The 23,246-nt window shown below is 43.5% G+C and overlaps 1 protein-coding gene across 1 annotated transcript in view; it reads left to right on the top strand.

The window, feature by feature from the left end:
* The window catches only part of PPFIBP2 (PTPRF interacting protein, binding protein 2 (liprin beta 2)), a 179,234-nt gene that overhangs the window by 39,772 nt on the left and 116,216 nt on the right, over positions 1-23,246 (top strand). Inside the window, exon 3 of the mRNA XM_015411715.1 lies at positions 4,953-5,167. Coding sequence (XP_015267201.1) covers positions 4,953-5,167 — 215 coding nt within the window. The remainder of the gene's footprint in view (positions 1-4,952; positions 5,168-23,246) is intronic.

Raw genomic sequence — 23,246 nt, 5'->3', positions numbered from 1 at the left:
TAGAGACCTCACATTTCCCGCCCCGCCCCCATGGCACTATACCATGAAGAATATATATTTTGGGATAGGAGGTACAAAATGGCTTGAAGTTTCTTCCTACATTTATTTGGATAAACTCTACCAGTTCCGATTGCAGGTGGTGATCTTGTGGAAGTTCTACCATAAAAATACATTCCCTCCACATTAGCAAAAAATAGATAACAGAGGAAAGACAAGACTTTAGCTCTTCTCTTTCAGTGAAAAGTTCTTTTGTATGGAGGAGCGCCCAGTCTGTCAAAGAGAAGAGCTGAAGGCTTGCCTTTCCCTTGGTATCTAGTATTTTATGTGGAAGGAATATCCTTTTTGTGGTAGGGTTTCTGTAATAAGATCTTCCACCTGCAGTTTGAAGTGGTACTGTCTAGACACAGGTTTGTCATCTATTTCACTAAATATGACAAAAAAACCACCCTTTCACCTACCTCAGAATATGGATGTAGTTCTTTTATCTCAGGGTGGCGGAGCAGGGCATGTTGCCAGTGTGGAGAGCAGTTTGGGAAAGTTCCCAAAATATGTACGTTTATTTGAGCTGTCTTGACCTGCTGTGGGTACTTGTGTATAAGTGATCCAGGTGGCATCACTGCCACAGGAGTATTGATCCTTAATTCCAACAGCTGCCTTCAGCTTTTTCAAATGTATCTTCGGTAATGGTTATCACAGTCTACTGTGCCACTTGTTAGTTTTGATAGCCAGCTGTTAACACCTAAGTTTACAGAACAAAGTTTGAGTCCAATGGCACCTTTAAGACCAACAGGATTTTATTCAAGGTATAAGCTTCCATGTGCACACAAATTTCTTAAGATACAATGAAATGGAAATTACCAGTCCATACATTGAGGTAGAGAGTAAGCAGTAAATTAGCATACAACATAATGAAGATGTTTAACAGATTCAAGGACCAAACAGGAATAACAAATTTAGTTTATATGGTTAGGTTTAATGATTGTGGGGACTCAGTAGACTAGCTGCTTGGGGACATTCACGTTATTGATAAGATTGCACTCCCTCTAAAGGGGCAGGTTCTTATTATCTTACTGTTATTTTGACTCAAAGGTCTTGAGCAGATTGTCCAATCCACTTGCAGTCAATCAGTACAGCTAAATATTTACTGGCTGCTAAAGGTAGTTTTTCAATCCTCATCTACAAGGAAAGACTGGACGATTTTTTGAGATGGTAAATTCACATCATCTATTAAGAGGGAGGACAAATACTTTTCTCTCAAATCAGACCGGATTTCACACTTCAATGAGATATGTTCTAAGGACTCAAATTGACAAGATCCACATTTACAAACTATGTCTGAATGTGCTATGCCCGCAAATTGGCCTTCTAGTATGGCTGAGGGAAAAGAGTTTAACCGAGCGAGCATAAATGCTCTTCTATAAAGAGGAATTGTTAGGTCTTTAAGTAGCTCAGAATAGCATAAGAGAAGGGAACTCCAAAGAACACTAGTGAGCATACACTCTGTGCCCTCGGTAAGGTACTTGTTCTATCCAAGTTCAGAGGGCTTTATTTGTTTTATGATATCCATATTGTTGTCATCAAATCTATTCTTCCATGGCCCCATCTAAGGGTCTTTCTCAATAAGATTCAATAAGGGTCTTTCTCAATAAGATTTAAAATCCATTTCCTTGCATTGGAGAATTTTTGCTTTAATTTAAATGCCAAGATCCAATGAATTCTGGGCCAGTTCAGCTCTAAGAGCAATACCTGAAATACAGTTTGGTACACAAGAAACCTTGCAGATAAACTGTAACAGAGGCTGATCAAATGATTCATCCACCGCCTGTATTGAGACCCCAATTCCATACAGTAATTTTTATTTATATATTTATTTACATGTGACTTCTATACCGCTCATGACCCCTACTGGGTCTCAGAGCGGTTTACAGGTGGCCTACATTATTGTAGTCAGATCCGACCTAGGGTGACAATTGTGCAGGGAGGGGTTGCCTAACAGCACCCGGACGACAGGCTTCTCTCCGTTCTCGGTGGCTCCGGCGTAGTCTTGGCATTCCGGCGAGCGGCGACCATCAGCGGGCTGCAGATGGACCCTCCATTGATGCGCACTGCTCCTGGACTGCGGCGTTCCCGGCTACTCGTCCCTACGGGCAACTACCTTAGAACTGAATTCCTGAATAGCACCTTATTGCCACCTTGGATGAAGAAGAATGGAGTAATGTTATTACTGATGAATCTAGCTTTTTCTATAGCACTAGTCAGATGGGCCTTCTAGCTCAAATTTGATTGAAAGGTGACCCCCCCTGTTCAACTGGTTGTCCATTTATGAACCATTTATATACCGGGGAGTATAGGATTTAGCAAACACCATATTTTTTTTATTTTGCATAGTTATGACTAGTCTTTCTTTTACACAGTATTCCACAATTGCTTTTAATAGTTTATGCAAACCAAGCAGAAATCATGATCAAAGGGGCAGTTTGATAAAATATGGATATTTCCAAACCTATTGCTAGTGGCTTCCTAGAAAGCGATTGTGGCCTGGAGTGCCTTTTACCGCCTTTGGATAGTCTACCAGCTATTTTGTGTCATCTCTCTGGGGTATAGAGACCAGGCTACTATCGTTTATGCTTGTTGGCTTTCAAATTATGATATTGTTTAGCAGTCTGCATTGACTTGCACTTGAGGATAATCCAGACATTTTGGCTGGCTCAAATGCCACTACTGATTTACGCTTTGATAGGTTTGTCAACATAATGTTACTGTACTAAGAGATATGTGCAGCTTATCCCTTTGTTTCTGATCTGTGGTCAAGGTGCTAGTTTCAATTCATTAAATCCTGATTAGGGTGGATCCTGATTATCTTGGTACTCCAATCTGATGGAATCTTATGATGACCATCTTCTTCCATATGATCCTATCTAATGGGGGCCAGCTAGTATTGTTTCTCCTAGCATCCACAAATAGCAGGGCCTTTTCTTTTGTAGCACTGGAAAGTCCCGTCCTGTCCCCCCCCCCCCCCACTCCCTGGCAGTCTTCTGTAGAGAGGTAAAGACATTCTTTCCCACAGAGCTTTTGGGGGGAAAGTGCATTTAGAATAATATCCGGTTCGCTTACTTTGTCTTGATTTTGTTTTATGCTGTGTTGTGTGTTGTTTTAGAACTGTATTGTCATAATTTTGCGAACCTTGAGGAAACTCATAGAAAGTCTGGAGGCTTCCACGTATATCCTGCAGGGTAACTTATGGGTAAGATCAATACTGACCACAAGTTAAAAAAAGAATAACATAGTGACCTCTTATCAGTAGGAGCAAGCTACCTTTTAAAGCCTCTGTGACAGTCCTTTTATTTCAGCAGCTTCGGAGAGATCCCTTGCTAGCTCTGTTTCAGTAACTCTAAACTGTGCAGAAAAACACAGTTCCTGTTGGACTGCCCCATTGTAAAGTAACCCTTGCAAGGAGGAATAGTTGAAGGTATTCTGTATTAAACTTCATTGAAAGAAACATGATAGTGGAACACTATCTAGTGTACCCCTAGATTTCATGCAAAACTATGCAAAGGTCTATGTGTTTTTAAATAAAGCATTCAGTGGTGTGTCCCTGAAAAGGTAGTGACATCTAATGGTTGGTAGGGACAGCTACAGGCAGCTGATCTCGTCTATTTTATTTTTCATGAGAACTGAAGGCATCCATGATGTATATACCCTGTAATTAGTATCATTGTTGGGTTGTTACAGTCAACTTAATGAAAAATTGTAGAGTAATATAACATGACACCAAAAAAAATCTTATATCAGCTAGTGGAGTTTTTTCTCTGTATCATTTGTGAAACGTTTTGTGGAAAAGAAATTGTTGCATTTAGTCTATTTTGTTGTGTAATCAATTTTAGTATTTTTACCTTTCTTTTTTCTCAACAAATCTAACAGTTGTGTTGTGCCCCTTCCATTGTGGGCAGTGCTCTCCCTCTGCTGAAGAGGATTGTTAGACCAAACTCATCATTGAGAATGTTTGGGAATTATTGATTTTCAAGAATGTTGACAAGCATTTGCATAAGAATGATTAAGCCTGTTGTGTTGATATTTTTGAGCAACATATCTGTTGACAGTTTTATATTTTTATGAAATGTTTTCATTGTTAAAAAATATCTTATATTTTTAAAGGGCTGATGACTTTCATATTGGAACCTCCTAATGGCATAGTACTGGCTATGCTTACTGATGATATGTAATTGAATTACCATTAACATTGCAATCTATTAGCATAATAGGCCACACACAACAGCAGAAACTTATTAGCATATTATGCCACATCCCTGACAGCGCAGATCTACCCTCACAGAGGAGGGAGAGCTTGTACCTGAATAAACCTTGATCTTAAAGGTACCACTGGACTCTTTTGGATTGCTAGCTGGGGGGAGGGGGAATGCACAGATCTGCCCTCACAGAGGAGGGAGAGCTTGTACCTGAATAAACCTTGATCTTAAAGGTACCACTGGACTCTTTTGGATTGCTAGCTATGGGGGGGAACACGCAGATCTGCGAAGGAAGGAAGGAGGGAAGGAAGGAGGGAGGGAGGAAGGGAGGGAGGGAGGGAGGGAAAGGGTCTCCCTTTAAGTGCAGGGAGCCGGCAGGAAAGGGCCCCGCGCGCCCGATCTCCGCTCAAAGATTGGGCGGGCAGGGGCCGCCAACTCCCTGCACTTAAAGGGGCTCCCTTTAAGTGCAGGGAGCTGGCAGGAAAGGGGTATGGCCAAATCGGAAGGCAGCCGGAACGCCATTTCAATGCGTTCCAGCCCAAAAATAGCCCTGATTTCAGGTAAAAATAAACATATCCCGTAGAGGAATGATAACAGAGATTGCATTCACACAGGAGGGTCTAAATATAAAGAAACACACTACCTGGTTTCTGTTAAACTGGTTCTCCAGGTTTTCTTCCAACTTACCTTATTGTTTTATTTTAGGTACTAAGGCGGCTGCAGAATATACAAATGGCGTCTATGATATTGTGTCACCGGCTCAGTCTATGTACTTTGGCACACTCCAAATCCTGCACCTGTTGGAAGACCTGAAGATGGCATTAGAGATGCTCAAGGATCCTCAAGAGAGAGAGGCTTTAAGGAATCAGATCCCAGGGACTACTGCAGCATGTATACGTGCCTGGCTAGAGGAAAATCTGGTGAGTAGTTTTCTGCCTGACTTGTATGGGAGGAAAATTGATACCTGTATTACATATTTGTGTGTGTGCATGCTTATGACTTTTTTCCCATTTAGAATATAAAAACAGCCAGATAGCTTGTTGAAATTACTTCATCTTGGCCATGTTGGCTTTTAGGATGGTCCCATAGCTCCGTGGGAGCAGGAAAAGTGCTTGTGTGGAGCCAAACTAGATGTGATGGCAGCACATCCATGTTAAACAAAGTCTCCCATAGTCACATAGGGAAGCATGGTATTTATTCAGTGCATTTTACCTTCGCCCCCAGGAGCTCAGGATCGTAAACAGAATCCGTCCCTCCTCCACTGTGTCCTCACAACAACCTGTGAGGTATGTTAGGCTGAGTGTGTGTGACTAGCCAAAGGTTACCCAGTAAGATTCATGATAGAGTGGGGGTTTGGACCTGGGTCTCCTGACTATACTTCACTGCCCCCCTGAGATGTCTGATTTCAGGAGAAAAAGGGAATGAATGATCAGGGTAGAAATTTCTTCTGAAAATCACTTAACTTGCTATAGCATTTCCCCCCCTTCCAGCCAAGCCCATTTCTAGTATTGGAGCCAGCTGAAACAAAATGATATTAGAGGGCAGACTGTGTGTGTGTGAGAGAGAATATAAGCTGTGGGCTTTGTGAGGGTTCTACCCTCCAAACCCTATTCCTACTTTCTCTGTGTTTTCAGCATTTTTTCTTCATTTAAACATACACAACCTCCCTGGCTTGACTCTGTAGCACATAACTAAATACTAGATGGAACAATGTCTTGATAAGTATTTAGTGTCATGGCCGTCACAAATGGTAGCCCTTCAAGACATCAGAACTGCACTTACATGAGGTATGGGGGGCAGTAGTGTTAATGGCAGAGAACTCAGACCAAGTGTGATCCACTGGAGAAGGAAATGGCAACCCACTCCAGTATCTTTGCCAAGAAAACCCCATGGACAGTAACAAAAGGCTAAAAGATATGACGCCGGAAGATGAGCCCCTCAGGTCGGAAGGTGTCCAATATGCTACTGAGGAAGAGCAGAGGGCAAGTACAAGTAACCCCAGAAAGAGTGAAGCGGCTGGGCCAAAGCCGAAAGGACGCTCAGTTGTGGATGTCTCTGATGGTGAAAGGAAAGTCCAATGCTGCAAAGAACAATATTGCATAGGAACCTGGAATGTAAGATCTATGAATCAGGGTAAGCTTGACGTGGTCAAAAATGAGATGGCAAGACTGAACGATATCTTAGGAATCAGTGAAAAGTGGACAGGAATGGGCGAATTTAACTCAGAAGACCATTATATCTACTACTGTGGCCAGGAATCTTGTAGAAAAAATGGTGTGGCCTTTATAGTCAACAAGAGAGTGCAAAAGGCAGTACTGGGATACAATCTCAAAAATGATAGAATGATTTCGGTCCGATTCCAAGGCAAACCATTCAACATCACAGTAATCCAAGTCTATGCCCCAACCACTGATGCAGAAGAGGCTGAAGTGGACCGGTTCTATGATGACCTACAACACCTCCTAGAACTAACACCAAAAAATGATGTCCTCATCATCATAGGGGACTGGAATGCTAAAGTAGGAAGTCAAAAGGTAACCGGAATAACAGACAAGTTTGGCCTTGGAAAGCAAAATGAAGCAGGGCAAAGGTTAACAGAGTTTTGTCAAGAGAACACACTGGTCATAGCGAACACCCTTTTCCAACAACCTAAGAGGCGACTCTACACATGGACATCACCAGATGGGCAACACCGAAATCAGATTGACTATATAATTTGCAGTCAAAGATGGAGAAGCTCTATCCAGTCAGTAAAAACAAGACCTGGAGCTGACTGTGGTTCAGATCATGAGCTACTCATTGCAAAATTCAGACTTAAACTGAAGAAAATTGGGAAAACCACGAGGCCATTCAGGTTTGACCTAGATCGCATCCCTGATGAATATACAGTAGAGGTGAAGAATAGATTCAAGGGTCTGGATTTGATAGATAGAGTGCCTGAAGAACTATGGACAGAGGTTCGTGACATCGTACAGGAGGCAGCAATCACCACCATCCCAAAGAAAAAGAAATGTAAGAAAGCAAAGTGGCTTTCTGATGAGGCTTTACAAATAGCAGAGGAAAGAAGGAAAGCGAAAGGCAAAGGCGAAAAGGAAAGATTTACCCAACTGAACGCAGATTTCCAGAGAACAGCAAGGAGAGATAAGGAGGCCTTCCTGAATGAACAGTGCAAAGTAATAGAAGAAAACAATAGAATGGGAAGGACTAGAGATCTCTTCAAGAAAATTGGAGAAATCAAGGGAGCGTTCCATGCAAAGCTGGCCATGATAAAGTTGTGAATGCTTCTTTATCACAGTTGCATGATTCATATATTGTAAGTTCTCTGGACTGTGACCATCTCTTTGTTTGCCACTTTATCCCCCCAACCAAGACTTGGGGATTTTTTGTGCAACAAAGACACCTGTGTGAAAAAAACTTTCACTACCAACTCTTCCACAGTAGACAAGATAGTTCCAAGAAGAATGAAAGGCATAATCGGTCGTCTCTGTTTTCTCTTAGATGGAATTCCGGTCACCAGCCAAGATCTTGTTAACTTTCCACACCATTTCTCCTCTAGAAACTTAGTCTTTTTAAAATTCTGATTGAAGACTTATGGTGTGTTTTTTCCTTCATAATAGCTTCCTTTTGCCTTGAGGGATCTGACTCAATGCGTTTCACAGTGCGGCTTCTCAAGTAAAACACAGGACTAGGAAAGACCAACCAAACTCACAGACCTGCCTATTGAGAGGACAACACCCCGCACCCCACCCCAGCTACGTGGAAATTCTTGCTGTCCTGCAAGGAACATTGTCAATTTGTTTGTGGTGAACGGGCCCCATTAACAGGGTGGATGCACATAAGGTCGTGTGTTCATCTGTGCCTGTTCACACTGGGCTTTTCTACATGCTTGCCTTACTCCTGATTTTCTTAGGAGTCAATCCACAAGCGCTGGAATCAATTTGGGGATGGTGGTTCCACATGTCTGTGCATTTTCATAATTGTGGAGCCAGTTTATTTTATTTATTCATACCCCACCTTTCTCTCCAATGGAGACCCAAAGTGTATTAGAAGAAGAAGAGAAGAAGAGATTGGATTTATACCTCGCCCTTCACTACCCATGATAACAGCATGATAAAAAGTAGAGACATCACCCTGCCAACAAAAGTCCGCATGGTCAAAGCAATGGTATTCCCAGTAGTCATGTATGGCTGCGAGAGTTGGACTATAAGGAAGGCCGAGCGCCGAAGAATAGATTCTTTTGAACTATGGTGCTGGAGAAGACTCTTGAGAGTCCCTTGGACTGCAAGAAGATCAAATCAGTCAATCCTAAAAGAAATCAACCCTGACTGTTCCCTGGAAGGCCAGATAATGAAACTGAAGCTCAAATACTTTGGCCACCAAATGAGAAGGGAGCACTCACTGGAGAAGACCCTGATGCTTGGAAAGATTGAAGGTCAAAGAAGACGGGGACGGCAAAGGATGAGATGGTTAGACAGTGTCAAAGATGCAACGAACATGAAATTGAGCCAACTTCGGAGGACGGCGGAGGACAGGAGGGCCTGGAGGGAGCTGGTTCATGGGGTCGCGAAGAGTCGGACTCGACTGTGCGACTGAACAACAACAGTGTTAATGGAGTGTATCTGCATGAGAAGGCAATTGTAAGAATTGGCTTCAGTCACTGTAGGAGAATTTCTAGATCTTGTTGTCTTGTAAGTTAATGTGCACTAACACTATGGAACACTTTCAGTCAGTTTCTTATTAGCAAAGTGACCTCTCTTCAATCAGTCTGTTGTTAGCAAAGCGCCCTGCCTTCAGATTGAGTGCCCTAGAAGTATTGCATTGCATTTGGAGATTGAGACTGGGAATCAGAGACAGGTACAGATTTCAAAACATCTCACTTTAGTCTTTTTGAAGTCTGTCAGAAACGCACATGCTTTGTAATGAAGTGCAGAAAGGTTAGCATGTGACTGCAAATCAGACTTCCTGAATGGCCATCAATCCATTCTGAAACTGGATAGAAATTGCATTTAAAGATACCCTTCTATTTTTTGTGTGTGCACCAACAGAGGGGTGAAAAGCTGTAAGTGATCCATTTCAATTTGGTCATAGGGGAACATCTCTTCAAGGTGGTCCTGACACTAGGTTTCCACTTCTGCAATGTTAAAGAATGTTTATGTTGATCTTTGTGAGCCTATCTGAGCTTGATGGAAGGGCTAGATGTAAATATTTTAAATAAATACATTGGACAGCTTTTTAAAGAAAAGCCACAGGAGGTGGTGGTGGCTACAAGCATGTACGGCTTCAAGAGGGAATATTCTTGGTATTCAAGTGATGCACTGTATTCTTGGTGCTGGGGGGGGGGCGCAACAGTGGGAGGGCTTCTAGTGTCCTGGCCCCACTGATGGACCTCCTGATGGCACCTGGTATTTTTGGCCACTGTGTGACAGAGTGTTGGACTAGACAGGCCATTGGCCTGATCCAACATCGACTTCTCTTACATGGAAAATGCACCCTGTGGTAGGGCTCTTAGAATTTACTGTAAGGCACATGACAAGCAATTCATATACCATGTTTTACAAATAGTGTTTTGTTTACAACTAGCCCTGAACCGTAAATCCTCAAGGGCTTTGGATTAGTTTTGTTCCCTCGTGCTTCCTCTGTACTAATATTAATTACAGGCTTAGAGGTAGGGATCTCATATTGTTCAATTTGACGTTAGACCTTACTGTTTGGAAATAATCTTGAAAGTAAATGAATGTTCTCTCATCTAGTGCTTTCATGTTCTGGAAATAGACTATTATTGGAGAATTACAATTTTCCCTCTCCAAATTGTTATATGTCAGTTTTTAAAATTCTATAATTAGCTATATTGAGCTTGATGAAGTGTCCAAGTAGTGCACTTTTTCAAATATATAGTAGAATTTAACTTGTTTTAATGAAATATATACATGTATGCGTACATATATCACACATCTGTATGCACCAACATATATACAAAGATGTATTACTGTATGATGGAATGGACAGTGTAGTTTTAAAAAAGTTAGAATTCTATTTGGTAAAGTAGTCTAATCTTTTTTTTTAATTGAAACACTTTGGGAGCTTCTTTCAGCTAGTTAGGCAAGATATAAATAAGTCTTCAATGTTACACTGAATGATCTCAAGAAAATTATACCCCGTTAGAAAATCTTCCAGGTATATTGATCCCAAGAATTTTGGATCACCTTTAATACTAACATATCAGCAACCCTCATTACTCTGGGAATGCTGCTGATCTGATTCTAGGTACAAAATCAGACACTGTTTACACTGTACAAGCAGTGAGTAATTTGCTTCAATGTGACTCTTAACACAGATGCTTGTTAGTGCAGTGGTTGTGTTTCTTGTCCTTCAGTAAGATCAGTAGCACAGTCTAGCTTGCCTGAAAGACAGATATGCTTGCCCATCTAACATGTGTTAGACAGACTGCTTGCACAAAGTTTGCTTTAAGTCAAAGATATCAATGCACACTGATGTTCATGATTTATTCTTGATTTTGTTCATTAATAGTGTAAATTGGATCCTTGCAATATTTTCACTGTTGGTACACTCTGCCAAATGGGCCCGGGGGGCGGGGAATCCCCTGCTTTGGAGCCCCGATTTCCGCCCCGGCATAATCGGGGCCCGGGGGGAACCCCGCCCCCGAAGCCACGTCACCAGAGGTGACGCAGCCATGTTGCTGACGTTGGGGGCGTGGCTGAGCTCGTTGGGGGGGAAACCATAAGGTTTTTCCCCCAACGAGCTCGGCCACGCCCCCAACGTCAGCAACGTCGGACGTCACTTCTGGTGACGTCCTGCCGGCGCGCGCACACACACGCACCCAAAAGGAACTCCCGGACACCAACGAGGCTCCCCCGCTCTGAGGGGTAAGTGGATTTGGCAACCCTATCTGGGTTACACTGTTACCTCATCTGTGGCACCAAGGCCAAACTGAAAGTGTGCACAGAACTTACAGGCCCTTCTGGAGATGGTGGTAGGCAAGGCATGTTGTCCAGACTGCTGGTTGACATGGACACAGAGGTTGTTGAGAGGCACCTTGCTGCACTGGGTGAGTACAAATCACTTGGGCCAGATAATGTACACCCAAGAGTGCTCAAAGAACTTTCTAGAGAGTTTGCAGAGCCTTTGTCCATCAACTTCAAGATCTCTTGGAGGATGGGAGATGTGCCACAAGACTGGAGGAGGGCGAATGTTATCCAAATCCTCAAAAGAGGAAGGAAGGATGACCAAGGGAACTACAGGCTCGTCAGTCTGACATCTGTCCCAGGGAAGGTATTGGACCAGATTCTAAAGGAGACAGTCTGCGAGTATCTGAAGCACAGCTTGGTGATACGGGGAAGTCAGCATATATTTGTCCCCAACAGGTCCTGTCAGACCAGCCTCGCGTCCATTTTTTAATTGAGAGACAGGCTTACTGGATCATGGGAACATTGTTTACCTGGATGTCACGTTTACCTGGATTTCAGTAAAGCCGGTCCCCCATAGTGTTCTGAAGAGTAAACTAGAACTGCAGACTGATCTCTAGGATAGTTAACTGGATAGGGAACTGGTTGGAGAATGCTGGTCAGCAGCATTTCATCTGATTGGAAGGAGATATCTAGTGGGGTGCCATAGAGCTTGGTTATGGGCCTGGTACTTTTCAATACAGATGACACCGAATTTGGAGGAGTAGGAAACACACCAGAAGTTATAGAAATCGACAAGATCTGAATGCACTGGAAAAGTAGATGTGAATAAGATGCAATTCAACACAGAATAAGATGCAATTCTACATCTAGGTAACAAAAATGAGAAGCACGCATACTGGATGGGGGATACACTTCTGGGTAGCAGTGTGTGTGAACAAGATCTTGGGGTACGGGTGGACTGTAAGCTAATTATGAGCAGTGTGATGCAGCAGCAAAAAGGGCTGATGCTCTCTTGAGGTGTATCAACCTAACATCCAGATTGCAAGATGTCATAGTCTCGCTGTAGAATGTGTTGGACAGGCTGCACCTGGAGTCCTGTGTGCAGTTCTGGAGGCCTCATTTCAAAAAGGATGTGGACAGAATTCAGCAGATGCAGAACAGAGCAACGAGGATGATCAGGGGCCTGGAGACCAAGCCCTATGAGAAAAGGCTGAGGGACCTGGAAACGTTCAGTCTGGAGACGAGGAGGTTGAGGGGGGAACATGGTGACTCTCTGAGTATTGAAAGGCTGCCACTTAGAGGAGGGCAGGGAGTTCCTGTTGGCAGCATGACCCATGCTTTTGGTGTAGGGCTGCACCCTGGTTTTTGCAACCAAGAAGAGACAAAATGGTATCTCTACATCCAAATTACAAGGGGCAGCAATTTTCTTGGATCTCTCTGACACCAAATGAGATTTCACAGATCTCTTGTAGGGCAAGAGCAAGGAATTATCTGGTAGTCGTTGTATTAAGAATTCTGGAGATTAGTTTAAAGCGAGGCATGAGGTTGCAACTGGCCCCCAGAGCCCCACTTTATATTTACAGAGCTGACAGCATTAAGCACAGGATTCCTGACAAGAACAGGAATCCTGTACTTAAACATCTCTCCTTGCCTCTTACTTTTTAACGTCCTGCCTTATGAAGAGTTCTGGTGAACCTAAAAGCTTGCACACTGTTTAGTAGTCCTACTAACTAAAAGGTAATTACATAGATCAGGTTTCAGTTAGGAATATTGCATAGGGCGAGGGCTATTTTTGGGCAGGAACGCACAGGAACGGAGTTCCGGCTGGCTCCTGAGTTGGCCACACCCAGCAGGCACTCATTAGCATAATAGGCCAAACCCAACAGCAGAAACTCATTAGAATTGGCTACATTAGAATTGGCTACATTAGGGGTGTGTGGCCTAACATGCAAAAAAACTGAATTCATTTTGGATCTGGATTTTGGAGCAGGCAAACTGTTCATTATCCCAGAGTTTCCAGACTTGGGTAGACCTGCCCTCTCAATAAGTCTAGTGACCCCAATATGTCCAGTGGCAGGTAGACCTGGCCTCTGTCCATCCTTTTAACAGCGGTTAAGTCAGCTAACAGCCGATAATTGGGGAAGGAAGGGGAACTTAAGATAGCCAGTATTGGAAACTGACTGGTTCGTGGCTGGCTGGTGAGTGGGCTTGTGCACTCATGTGAGACTTCACTGGCCCACCAGACTGTCAGGTGCGCCCCTGCGTTTCCTGGGAAGCCTGGTGGATAAGCCAATCGTGTGGTGCTGGAGAAGCCAGGGCTACCCACAGGAAATAATGGCTCCAGAGGAAATAATGAAGGGGAAAGGACAGGAGGACAGAGTATTGGGAACATACATTCACAAAGCACTTATTATTAAGTTTAAAAAATGAACATTTTTGAGTGCTCAAGGATTCTGATCAAAATTTGCAGTCCAAACAGTTGGGGGATCAAATGTCCTTGTGTTGTAAAACATTGCCGTGTTTTAAGGTTCAGATTATTATACCCAATTAATGAACTAACGCTGGAATAAATCTTGCACACCCACGTGCACTGTTATCTTTGACTTAAAGCAAGATTTTGTGCAAGCAGTCTGTCTAACACATGTTCTGCCTAAAGGATAGCCTTTCTCAAAATGAACCCATGTGCCAGCTTCAATCAGCAGGTTCTTCTGGTGCCCTTGATCTGGCAGGTCCATTCTGTTGCAGCTTGAACCCATGCCTTTTCAGTTCTACAACCTACCTTGTGGAATACTAGGGCTGCCAAGTGGGGGCGGGTGGTGGATATCCCCCCGCTTTGGAGGCCCGATTTCCACCGCCGCAGAATCGGGCCCCGGGGGGAACTCCACCCCCGAAGCGCAGCGAGGCTGCGTCACCGGAGGTGACACAACCACGTCGATCACGTTTGGGGCGTGGCCCGGATCATCGGAGGGAAAACTCTATGGTTTTCCCTCCGATGACCCGGGCCACGCCCCCAACGTGGTCGACGTCGCGCGTCACTTCTGGTGATGTGCTGGTGGTGCGCGCGCATCCAAGGACAGCTCCCGGAGCCTGGCGAGGCTCCCCCGCCGGTGAGTTTTTTTGACTTGGCAACCCTATGGAATACTCATGTGGAGGAGATTTAGGTGGATACTATGGCACATGTGAGATCTTTTGCTCCCAAACACCTTCAGTGGTTGATGGCTTATAGATTGTCTGTTAAACACTGTAGCGAGGTAAATTTTAAAATAAATAAATAAATAAATCGTGGTTGATGATAAAACAAATTTGACGTTTTTGTGTAACACTGTAGAGCACGAAGGGATATGGTCTCTTCCTAGGGGTCTTCCGCACAAGCGATCTGCCTCAAGTGAAATGCTTTTGCAAGGGAGGTTTCTGTGGCTTTTCTCTGATCTTTCTCAAACCTGCTTTGCTCCAAAGTTTTGGGGAACATCTACGTAAAGTGTGCATGGATAAATTTGAATTTTCTGCCACACACGGCAGCCATTTCCCCTGCCACTGTCCTCTCAGCAGCCATTTCCTCCCTCCACCACCAGGGGGCTTTTATTATTTTTAATCAGCACTTTCTTCCCTTCCAGACTCCACACAGCTGATATTTTCCTTTAAGTAATGTAGTCATGTTGGAAAGATCCATTCACAGATGTTCAGACTCTAATATAATTTACCCCTCGATCTGTCCAGTGAGAGACTTCTGAGTTAAGGTTACTGCAACAGCAGTGTAGTCTGTTACACACAACATATTTATACAGAATCTACACATCACTAGATATTTTGCAATTGTAATTATTCACCCCTTCAATTTTCCTGTTTGGATGTGAAGTAAAGATGACATGTTGCATTCAAAATTAGTTGCATGCAAAACTGAAAACTTAATAATTGGCAAGATTGGATTATTGGCATATTAATATACAGCCTGGTCAGAGGAATAGTAACATGCCTGTACTTCCATCTAGGGCTGCCAAATCCCCCTGGGGGGGCGGAAATCCCCCCACCCCAGAGGCCCGTTCCCCCACACCAGGGAATCGGGCCCCGGGGGGAACCACGCCCCACCATCCACGTTACAGGGAAGTGACGTTATGACGCCGGGCACGCTGGGGGCGGGGCCACAGCCATACAAGCGTGCCCGGCGTGATAACGTCACTTCGCTGTGATGTGCGTGCGGCGCACCGGGAGCCAAACTGGAGTCCCCCGCTGGAAGGGTAAGTGCCACTTGGCAACCCTACTTCCATCACCACCAAAAAACCTCCCAGTCTCATCTGTTCTCAGAACCTAAGTGGAGTTGGCTCTGGTTAGTACTTGGATCAGAGACCACCAAGGAAGTCCAGGGTTGTTATGCAGAGGAAGGGAATGTTAAACCACGTCTGCTCACCTCTTGCCTTGAAACCCCCATGAGGGGTCACCATGAGTCATTTGCTACTTAACAGCACTTTACACACATGCATATCGTTTATTTTAGTACTATATTGCAGATAGATATGTCTGAGGAAACTAAATGTTCTGTGACTTCTGTTTGTCTTCCCCCCCCTTTGTAAAACAAAATGAGATCTTTATTTTATTTCTTTAGAACACTTTTACGCCGTTTCTCCAGGAATCCTGTCTGAGGCCGTTTACAAAATAAGAATAAGAAAAACAGATCACATACAGCTTAAAATTAGAGTTTTAACATGCGGCTCTTTCACACATACTGTGCGGCTCCCAGAAGGGCAGCTGGGGAAGCAAAGGGGAGGCTGTTAGCCGAATTGCTCCTTAAGGGAAACAACCGGTACAGTTATTTTTATCGGGATTCTTCCGTCTGTTTACGGAGGATGGCACTGTTTCCGAGGTTCCCAAATGAAAGACTGAGGCAAACTTCCTTAATAATGATAATAGTTTACTGACACACTTCACTCAATAATACACAATAATCACAAGCACACAAGACTAAGAAATTAAAGACAGAATAATATAACACAGTTATGGTGGTTGATGCGCTGTGTTATAATTACCTAGCTGCAACTGCGTGGCTCCAAACTTCCAGCAAAGGGGTAAGGATGGGGAGAAAATTGGAAAAGAATGGCGAATGGACTCAGACCAGCTAAGAACACGTGCCAAAGAGACTCTAGCTGCACAGTTCTAGAGTGCAAAGAAGGACGGGTAGGATATGGGATAGCAAGCTGGGCTTAAGAGGAAAAGCAGGTTTTGTAGAGGACGTCGTTAGAGAGCGATGAGGGGTTTCAGGGTCCTGGGAGAGAGGTCAAGAACTCAAGAGAGAGAGCAAGCAAGAGAGCGAGCTATGGGGTGCGTTCTTGATTATATCTAAAGGGGTCTAGCGGAGGAGCTGGGTCCAGGGGTCCTCCCCTATGACACTCAGGTTCTGTCATAGCCAAGAGGTTAGTGATTGGTTACTGTATTTTTCTGGGTGGACCAGGAAACTGGAGGGCAGTTTGAGATCTAGTTGCTAACTCAATCAAGACACCTGGGCTAGGGGTGTTCGTATGCAGATGGATGACTCATGTCCATGCGGCCAGGCTGAATACCGGGTCTTTGTGAGTACGTGCAGCTTCATAGGTGCGAGGGGGAGGGGGCCCTGGATGTAGGTGACCATGTGGCTGGTTTGAAATGGCGTTTTGTGCTTTCTGCGACCACGTGCGTTGTTCTATGGCATGCACTAGACATGGGGACACCTTTGGAGTAGCAACCATTGGAAAACACGGTCTTCGGTAGGTACTCTCACCGGGCGCTCTCAGCATGTCAGTTTCAGGCACAGTTCTTTCTTTCTTTCTTTCTTTCTTTCTTTCTTTCTTTCTTCCTTCCTTCCTTCCTTCCTTCCTTCCTTCCTTCCTTCCTTCCTTCCTTCCTTCCTTCCTTCCTTCCTTCCTGTCTGTCTTCCTTCCTGTCTGTCTTCCTTTCTGTCTTCCTTTCTTCCTTTCTTCCTGTCTCTCTCTCTCCCTGTCTCTCTCTCTCCCTGTCTCTCTCTCTCTCTTTCTCTTTCTCTTTCTACCCCTTTCATCCTTTCTTTCCATCTCTCTCTCTTAGACAAATAAATGTCATTAGCAAACAAATATCATTGGACAAATAAATATCATTAGCAGTATCTGTTTTTACCCCTTTTGTTTTTATTTTTGGCAGTCTCATTTCATGTTAATAAAAAAGCAAATTTGCATATTAAAAAAAATTAAAATGTGCGTGTAATATTTGTTCATATCTTGTGGCTCTCAAACATCTGAGGTTTATCCTATGTTGAGCAAATTTGGCCACCCCCGGTATAGAGATTGTCAACCTCCAGGTGGGGTCTGTAGAGCTCCCAGAATTACAGGCGATCTCCATACTACAGCAATAAGTTCCTCTCTAGGAAGCCTCCATGGCATTATACCCTCTTCAAACACTGCCCCCCTCCCCCAGTTTTATCCCCCAGTCTCCAGTATGTCTCAACTCAGAACTGGCAACCCTAACTGATAAGGCTGAAAATAATTATTCGTTACTTACTGGTATTGCAATTATTTGCTAGATATTTCAGTAGTGTGGTATTGTAAAATGGGTAGTAATTTCAGCATTAAAAAATCAGCCACTAAAATATTTCCTGACTTGGTTTGCTAAACCATACATATGAAGTTACCATTTTTCCTGACTTGAAATTCTGCATGGATGCCAGTTGTTTCTTAATTAGGTATCGTTTATGGATTCCACTGCAACTCTGAAAGATATCATTCATGTTGCCGCATTTCCATAACATTCAGCATATTTTTTAAAAGGCTCTTGGTAATGCTACATTTTCCTGATGGACTGTAAAAAGGGGGGGCTTGTTTTTTAAAGGGCTGTCTGCCTTAGACTTCAGAGAGGCTTTGTTTCCTTTCTAGTTTAAAACCAAGGAGGGAAGAAAGCTTTGGTGAAAACCTATACTGATTTATACCATAGAGATTATGCCACATCATGTGCAGAAATGGAAAATGTAGATCTTGGCTATGTGTTGCTATTTTGAAATGAGGTTCACATGTGAAAAACAGAAGTAGGACATGATATGAGAAAGGGGCAAATTATCCTCAGAAACTACAGAATACAGGCAGATGCAACAAAAAGGGGTGTACAAAAGAAATGAATTTTAAATTTGTTTGGCTTTATAAAATAGTTTGGCAAAATGGTGTGCTGAGACTTCTGTCATCATTTTATCGTCTGATAGTTCTATCTAGAATAGCTAAGGAAACTGTAGTTAAGTCACCATCTTAAAACCAATTTCTTTGCCACTTCAAAACAAACCCTTCTTAAAGGAGTCCTTCTCACTGTCTCAGCCTTACCTACAGTATATCTACAAAAATGTATGTAGCCTTACATTTTGTGTTTGTCACCACTTGTTTATAGGAGGCCAAAGCTGTGATTCATGCACACATCATCTATTCCTAAACTTAAATTTATGTATTTTGCCTTTCATCCAAGGAGTTTGGAGTGGCATATATAAAACCTGTGGGGTATGAGACCTCACACATATGTAGTTTACACCTGAGGACTTGTTCTTAAGTACCAAATGCTAATGCCACCACCATCTGAGATCATCTCTTCTGGGTAGATAATACTTAATGCCCTGTGGGTAGAATGTGGATATTTAGACCAGAACAACACATTGCCTCTTCCCAAGTATGCATGCAGATTTGCAGGGGATCTGCCCTGGTGAACTGTGCTGCCTAATGTTCATCAGGAGTTCAGACTACAGCCTGTACCGAAACATCTGATGGGGTGGGGGGTTGGAGTCTGGGAATACTTAAACCCTGCCATCAGATCTCTTGCTCTTCCTTGCAAAAATCAGAATTCTACTCATATTCTAATAGAAGTTGTAGATCTTCAGGGAAAGATTCAACCTTAAATTGCACCACAAGAAATTGCAGTGAAAGTTAGCAGAAAGACTCATCAAAACAGAGGAAGAATGAGCTCATTAGTACAAGTGGGAAAGGAAAGCAAAGGATTTTGTTCCAGTCACTGTGTCAACGCAAGGGTTAACTCTTGAGATCATGTTTCAGGAAGTTATATTGGGTCTCTACCGGGAGTGTTTACTTTTATTTTCTGGAGTGGATCCGTGGCACGCTGTGCGCATTATTTGTAAGTGATCTTAAATCAACATACCCAGAAGGAAAAGACTGGCCCATCTTCAGAGGAATTTTGCATTTTGTAAGTACATAAATAGAATTAATAAATATGACGACAGCATTTTAGGATTGGGAGTACGTGCCCTTTGGTATTCCGAACATGAGGAATGAATGGACCAGGAGCATAGTGGCTTTATAAAAGTACAAACCTTTTACAAGTACTTTTTAGATAACATTGACATCCAGTTTGTTAAATAAAAGAATGTTTTATGTTTGAAGCAAGCAGTGTTTTTTGCTACATGAGGCTAAAGCTCAAACATGACATAAAAGTAGGACACAGGTAGCTGGCAGCATGTGACTATGGAATGTGCCTCGTCAACATTCCCAACCGATAAACTGCCGGCAGGAGCACATGATCAAAGCCTCCGAATTTCCAATTTCCCTTTTGGCTTAGAAGAACAAGAATCAGAAAATCAAGGTGCAGTTACACAAATATCTAGAAGGAATAATTGAAAATCAAGGTGCAGTTACACAAATATCTAGAAGGAATAATTGAACCAGAAACAGGTATGTTAGATATTTTGAACAGGGAAGTGAATGTTTTAGGCAGCCAGAAAGGATAGTGTACCCTTTGGACCTAATGGAGATTCTGGGACTTTTTGGTTTTGAAAAGAGGCAATTAAGGGGGAACGCGATATAGTTTATAAAATTATGCATGGGGTAGAGACGGTGGACAGAGAGAACTTTTTCTGCTTCTCCTAAAATACTAGAACTTGGGGGCATCCAATGAAGCTGATGGGCAGTAGATTAAGGATGGACCAAAGGGAAACTTCTTTACTCAGCTAGGGATTAAAATTAGGAAATTCATTGCCAGAGGATGTAGTGATGGCCAGTGTTCCCTCTAAGCTGAGTTAGTGTGAGCTAGCGCACAGTTTTTTAGCCTCTGGCTCACACATTTTTGTCTTAGCTCAGGAAGGGATGGCTCCAGAGCAAACTAATTTATGCAGTAGCCAAATCGCTCGCTCACAACTTTAATGCCAGTAGCTCACAAAGTAGAACTTTTGCTCACAAGACTCCATAGCTTAGAGGGAACATTGGTGATGGCCCCAGGGGTAGACAGCTTTAAAAGGGGATTAGAAAGATTCTTGGAGGACTGGTCTATCAGTGGCTACTAGGCGTGGTGATTAAATGGAACCTCCACATCCAGGGATGGTAAAACCTCTGGAGACCAATGCCAGAAGCAACATCAGGGGAAGGCTGCAGCCTCTGTGGCCCGTTGTGGGCCATCCACAGAGTAACTGGTTGGCTGCAGACAAGATGCTGGACTAGATGGACCGCTGGTCTGATCCAGCAGGGCTCTTGTGTTCTTAGGACTTCACCAGTGTCCTGCCTGTGGGCTTAATTAATTAATTAATTAATGTATGGCATTGTGTATCATATAGCCAGGAGATTTGGAGATTGTCTGGCGTCCTTGAGTTCCAGATCATTAGTGTCATGCACCACTAGGTGGCAAGCTAGACTTATTTTTGGGGGGGCTGAGAAAGCTCTGAAAGAGCTGTGACTGACCCAGGGTCACCCAGCTGGCTTCATGTGGAGGAGTGCAGAACTGAACCCATTTCTCCAGATTGCTCTGAGCCACTACACCACGCTGGCTCTGCACCACGCTGGCTCTCACCCATGGGTTTGTTTATCATTGAGGGGAAGCTGCATTTAACTGTTTTGTGTAAACGTGATTGTATGTAAATGCTAGGTCAATCAACTCCTGCCAACCGATTCTTTGAAGTTTCCATTTATTTACCGACAGAATATATAAAGTACAATCAGACCCAGCGTATAACTAAAATGTAACTGGATTGTCAACAGTTGCTTAATTTAGATACCTATATATTAATACAATAGGAAATTTAATTTATTAAGGCAATTTTATTGGTAACCTGACTTCATATAAATGTTTACATCCAAAATGTGCAGTTTTTAGGGATAGAGTTCTCTTATCATCTTCAAAACTGGCAGGGCATGCAGTGCCCCCCCCCCCCCAAAAAAAAGAGCAACCAAAAGTGTTTATTCTTTTAATTCCTGGTCCCTGTTCACATTACATTTTCTTTCTGTGGAGTGAGTAGCAAATGGGTCTTGTATCTGTCTGTTTCCACTCAGCCTCCTTCCCAGTCCCTGTGGGAGACATGATCGACCCATTTGGGGGGAACCTGCATTTATCTGAATGTGGAATATTCTTGAATAAGTGAGTGAACAGAGGAAGAGTACAGCAACCTGAGGCCTACTGCCAATTTTACCACTGTTTCAGTTGCAAACGAAAATATGTTTCTGAACAGGCTGAGCTTTACGTATCAGTAGAGCGTGCTGTGGCTTGGGTGCTCAGGTGTCTTTAGACTCTCATTCCAGGAGGTAGTTTTTTCTGTGGGTGGTGATAGTCTTATATCTTGACAATCTGCCAGAAAAATACTCTCTTGTGGATTAGAAATTACATCTTCTGGCACATTGAACTGATGATTTAATTACTGAAGTAGAAAGCAATATGTGTGGTCTTAGGGAGATTGGGTTTGAGCAACCTCATGGTTGTTTTCCCTCCTGCCCAATGGCATATTTGCATATGTGGTTACGAAAGGGACAGAATTCTTATGAACCACCTGCAATCTATGGCCACGCCATTTTTTTCCCACCTTCAGTTCTAGCACTGTGTGAATTATAGCTGCCAAGGAATCGTCCTCTGCCTTCCCATATCATGATTCCCAGATAATTTAAGTGTTTCCTTGAGGAATCCCTGACCTGTAAGTAACAACAGTTTTCTAAGCATTGTATAATCTCCACACTTGGGGTTTTAGTTAGGTTTCTTTACTTTTTCCCATAGATTGTAGATTTCCCCTCCCTTATTTCTGTTGTAGTTTTAGAAAATGCAACTTTAAAAAAATCCCCTTTGAGGGGCCAAAAAAAAGGAATCCCTGACCTGGATAGCTCAGGCTATCCTGATCTCCTCAGATCTCAGAAGCTAAGCAGGCTTGGCTCTGGTTAGTATTTGGGTGGGAGACCACCAAGGAAGTCCAGGGTTGCTACGCAGAGACACAGACCCGAGTAATGGCAAACCACTCCTGAATATCTCTTCCCTTGAAAACCCTGTGGGGTCACCATAAGCCACCTGTGACTTGACACTTTCCACCACCACCAGAGGAATCTTCAGGCATCGTTTTGTTTGGAGGACGAAGTGGTCAGAAGCAATCTGCAGTTTTTGGGAGCTAGAACTTGTTGCTGGATTAAGCGACACTAGTTTAAGATAGACAAGATACTTCTTATTACTGTGTGCTATTCTTAGTCCGTCCTCATTACTTTGGGAGCCATTACCATTGTTGTGAAGGTCTGTTACCAGTCCCATGGCCATCATTACTGCATTTGCAATAACTCCTTCGCCTTGGTTTATCTGCCTCCGGCTCACTCATTTTTGTCTTAGCTCAGGAAGGATAGCTCCAGAGCAAACTAATTTATGCAGTAGCCAAATCACTTACTCACAACTGTAATGCCAGTAGCTCACAAAATAGAATTTTTGCTCACAAGACTCCACAATTTAGAGGGAGCATTGCTTCAGTCTCCTCATTTTGTTGAATCTATGTTTCTAATTCCCAAGTTGCCCCCTGCGTGCTGATATCTAAATCCACACAACGGGGGCACCTGGGGGGCAGGGAGATTTTCCTGCACACTCGGGGCAGTCCCCAGGTGTACAGAAAAATCTGAAAACTTGGAAAAAATATAAGGGGGATATTTAAATCCAAAAAAATTAAGAGCGTTCCCTGCACATGCGCAGAGAACGCTCTGGGAACTCTGCTGCGGGCCGGTGGTTGGAAGTTGCTCAGGCCTCATTGCAGGAGCGGGGGGGGGAGAGGAGATTGGCGGTGACAGCAGCGGCGGAGGAGATCTCCAGAGTCGGGGGGGGGGGGAGACAGGTGGTGGGGGGGGGGGGGGTGGGCGGGGGGGGG

The sequence above is a fragment of the Gekko japonicus genome, unplaced genomic scaffold (genome assembly GCF_001447785.1).
Source record: "Gekko japonicus isolate JY-2015 unplaced genomic scaffold, Gekko_japonicus_V1.1 scaffold156, whole genome shotgun sequence".
Classification (NCBI taxonomy): domain Eukaryota; kingdom Metazoa; phylum Chordata; class Lepidosauria; order Squamata; family Gekkonidae; genus Gekko; species Gekko japonicus.
The sequence above is the reverse complement of the archived record's forward strand: the minus strand, read 5'-3'. Positions and strand labels throughout refer to the sequence as shown.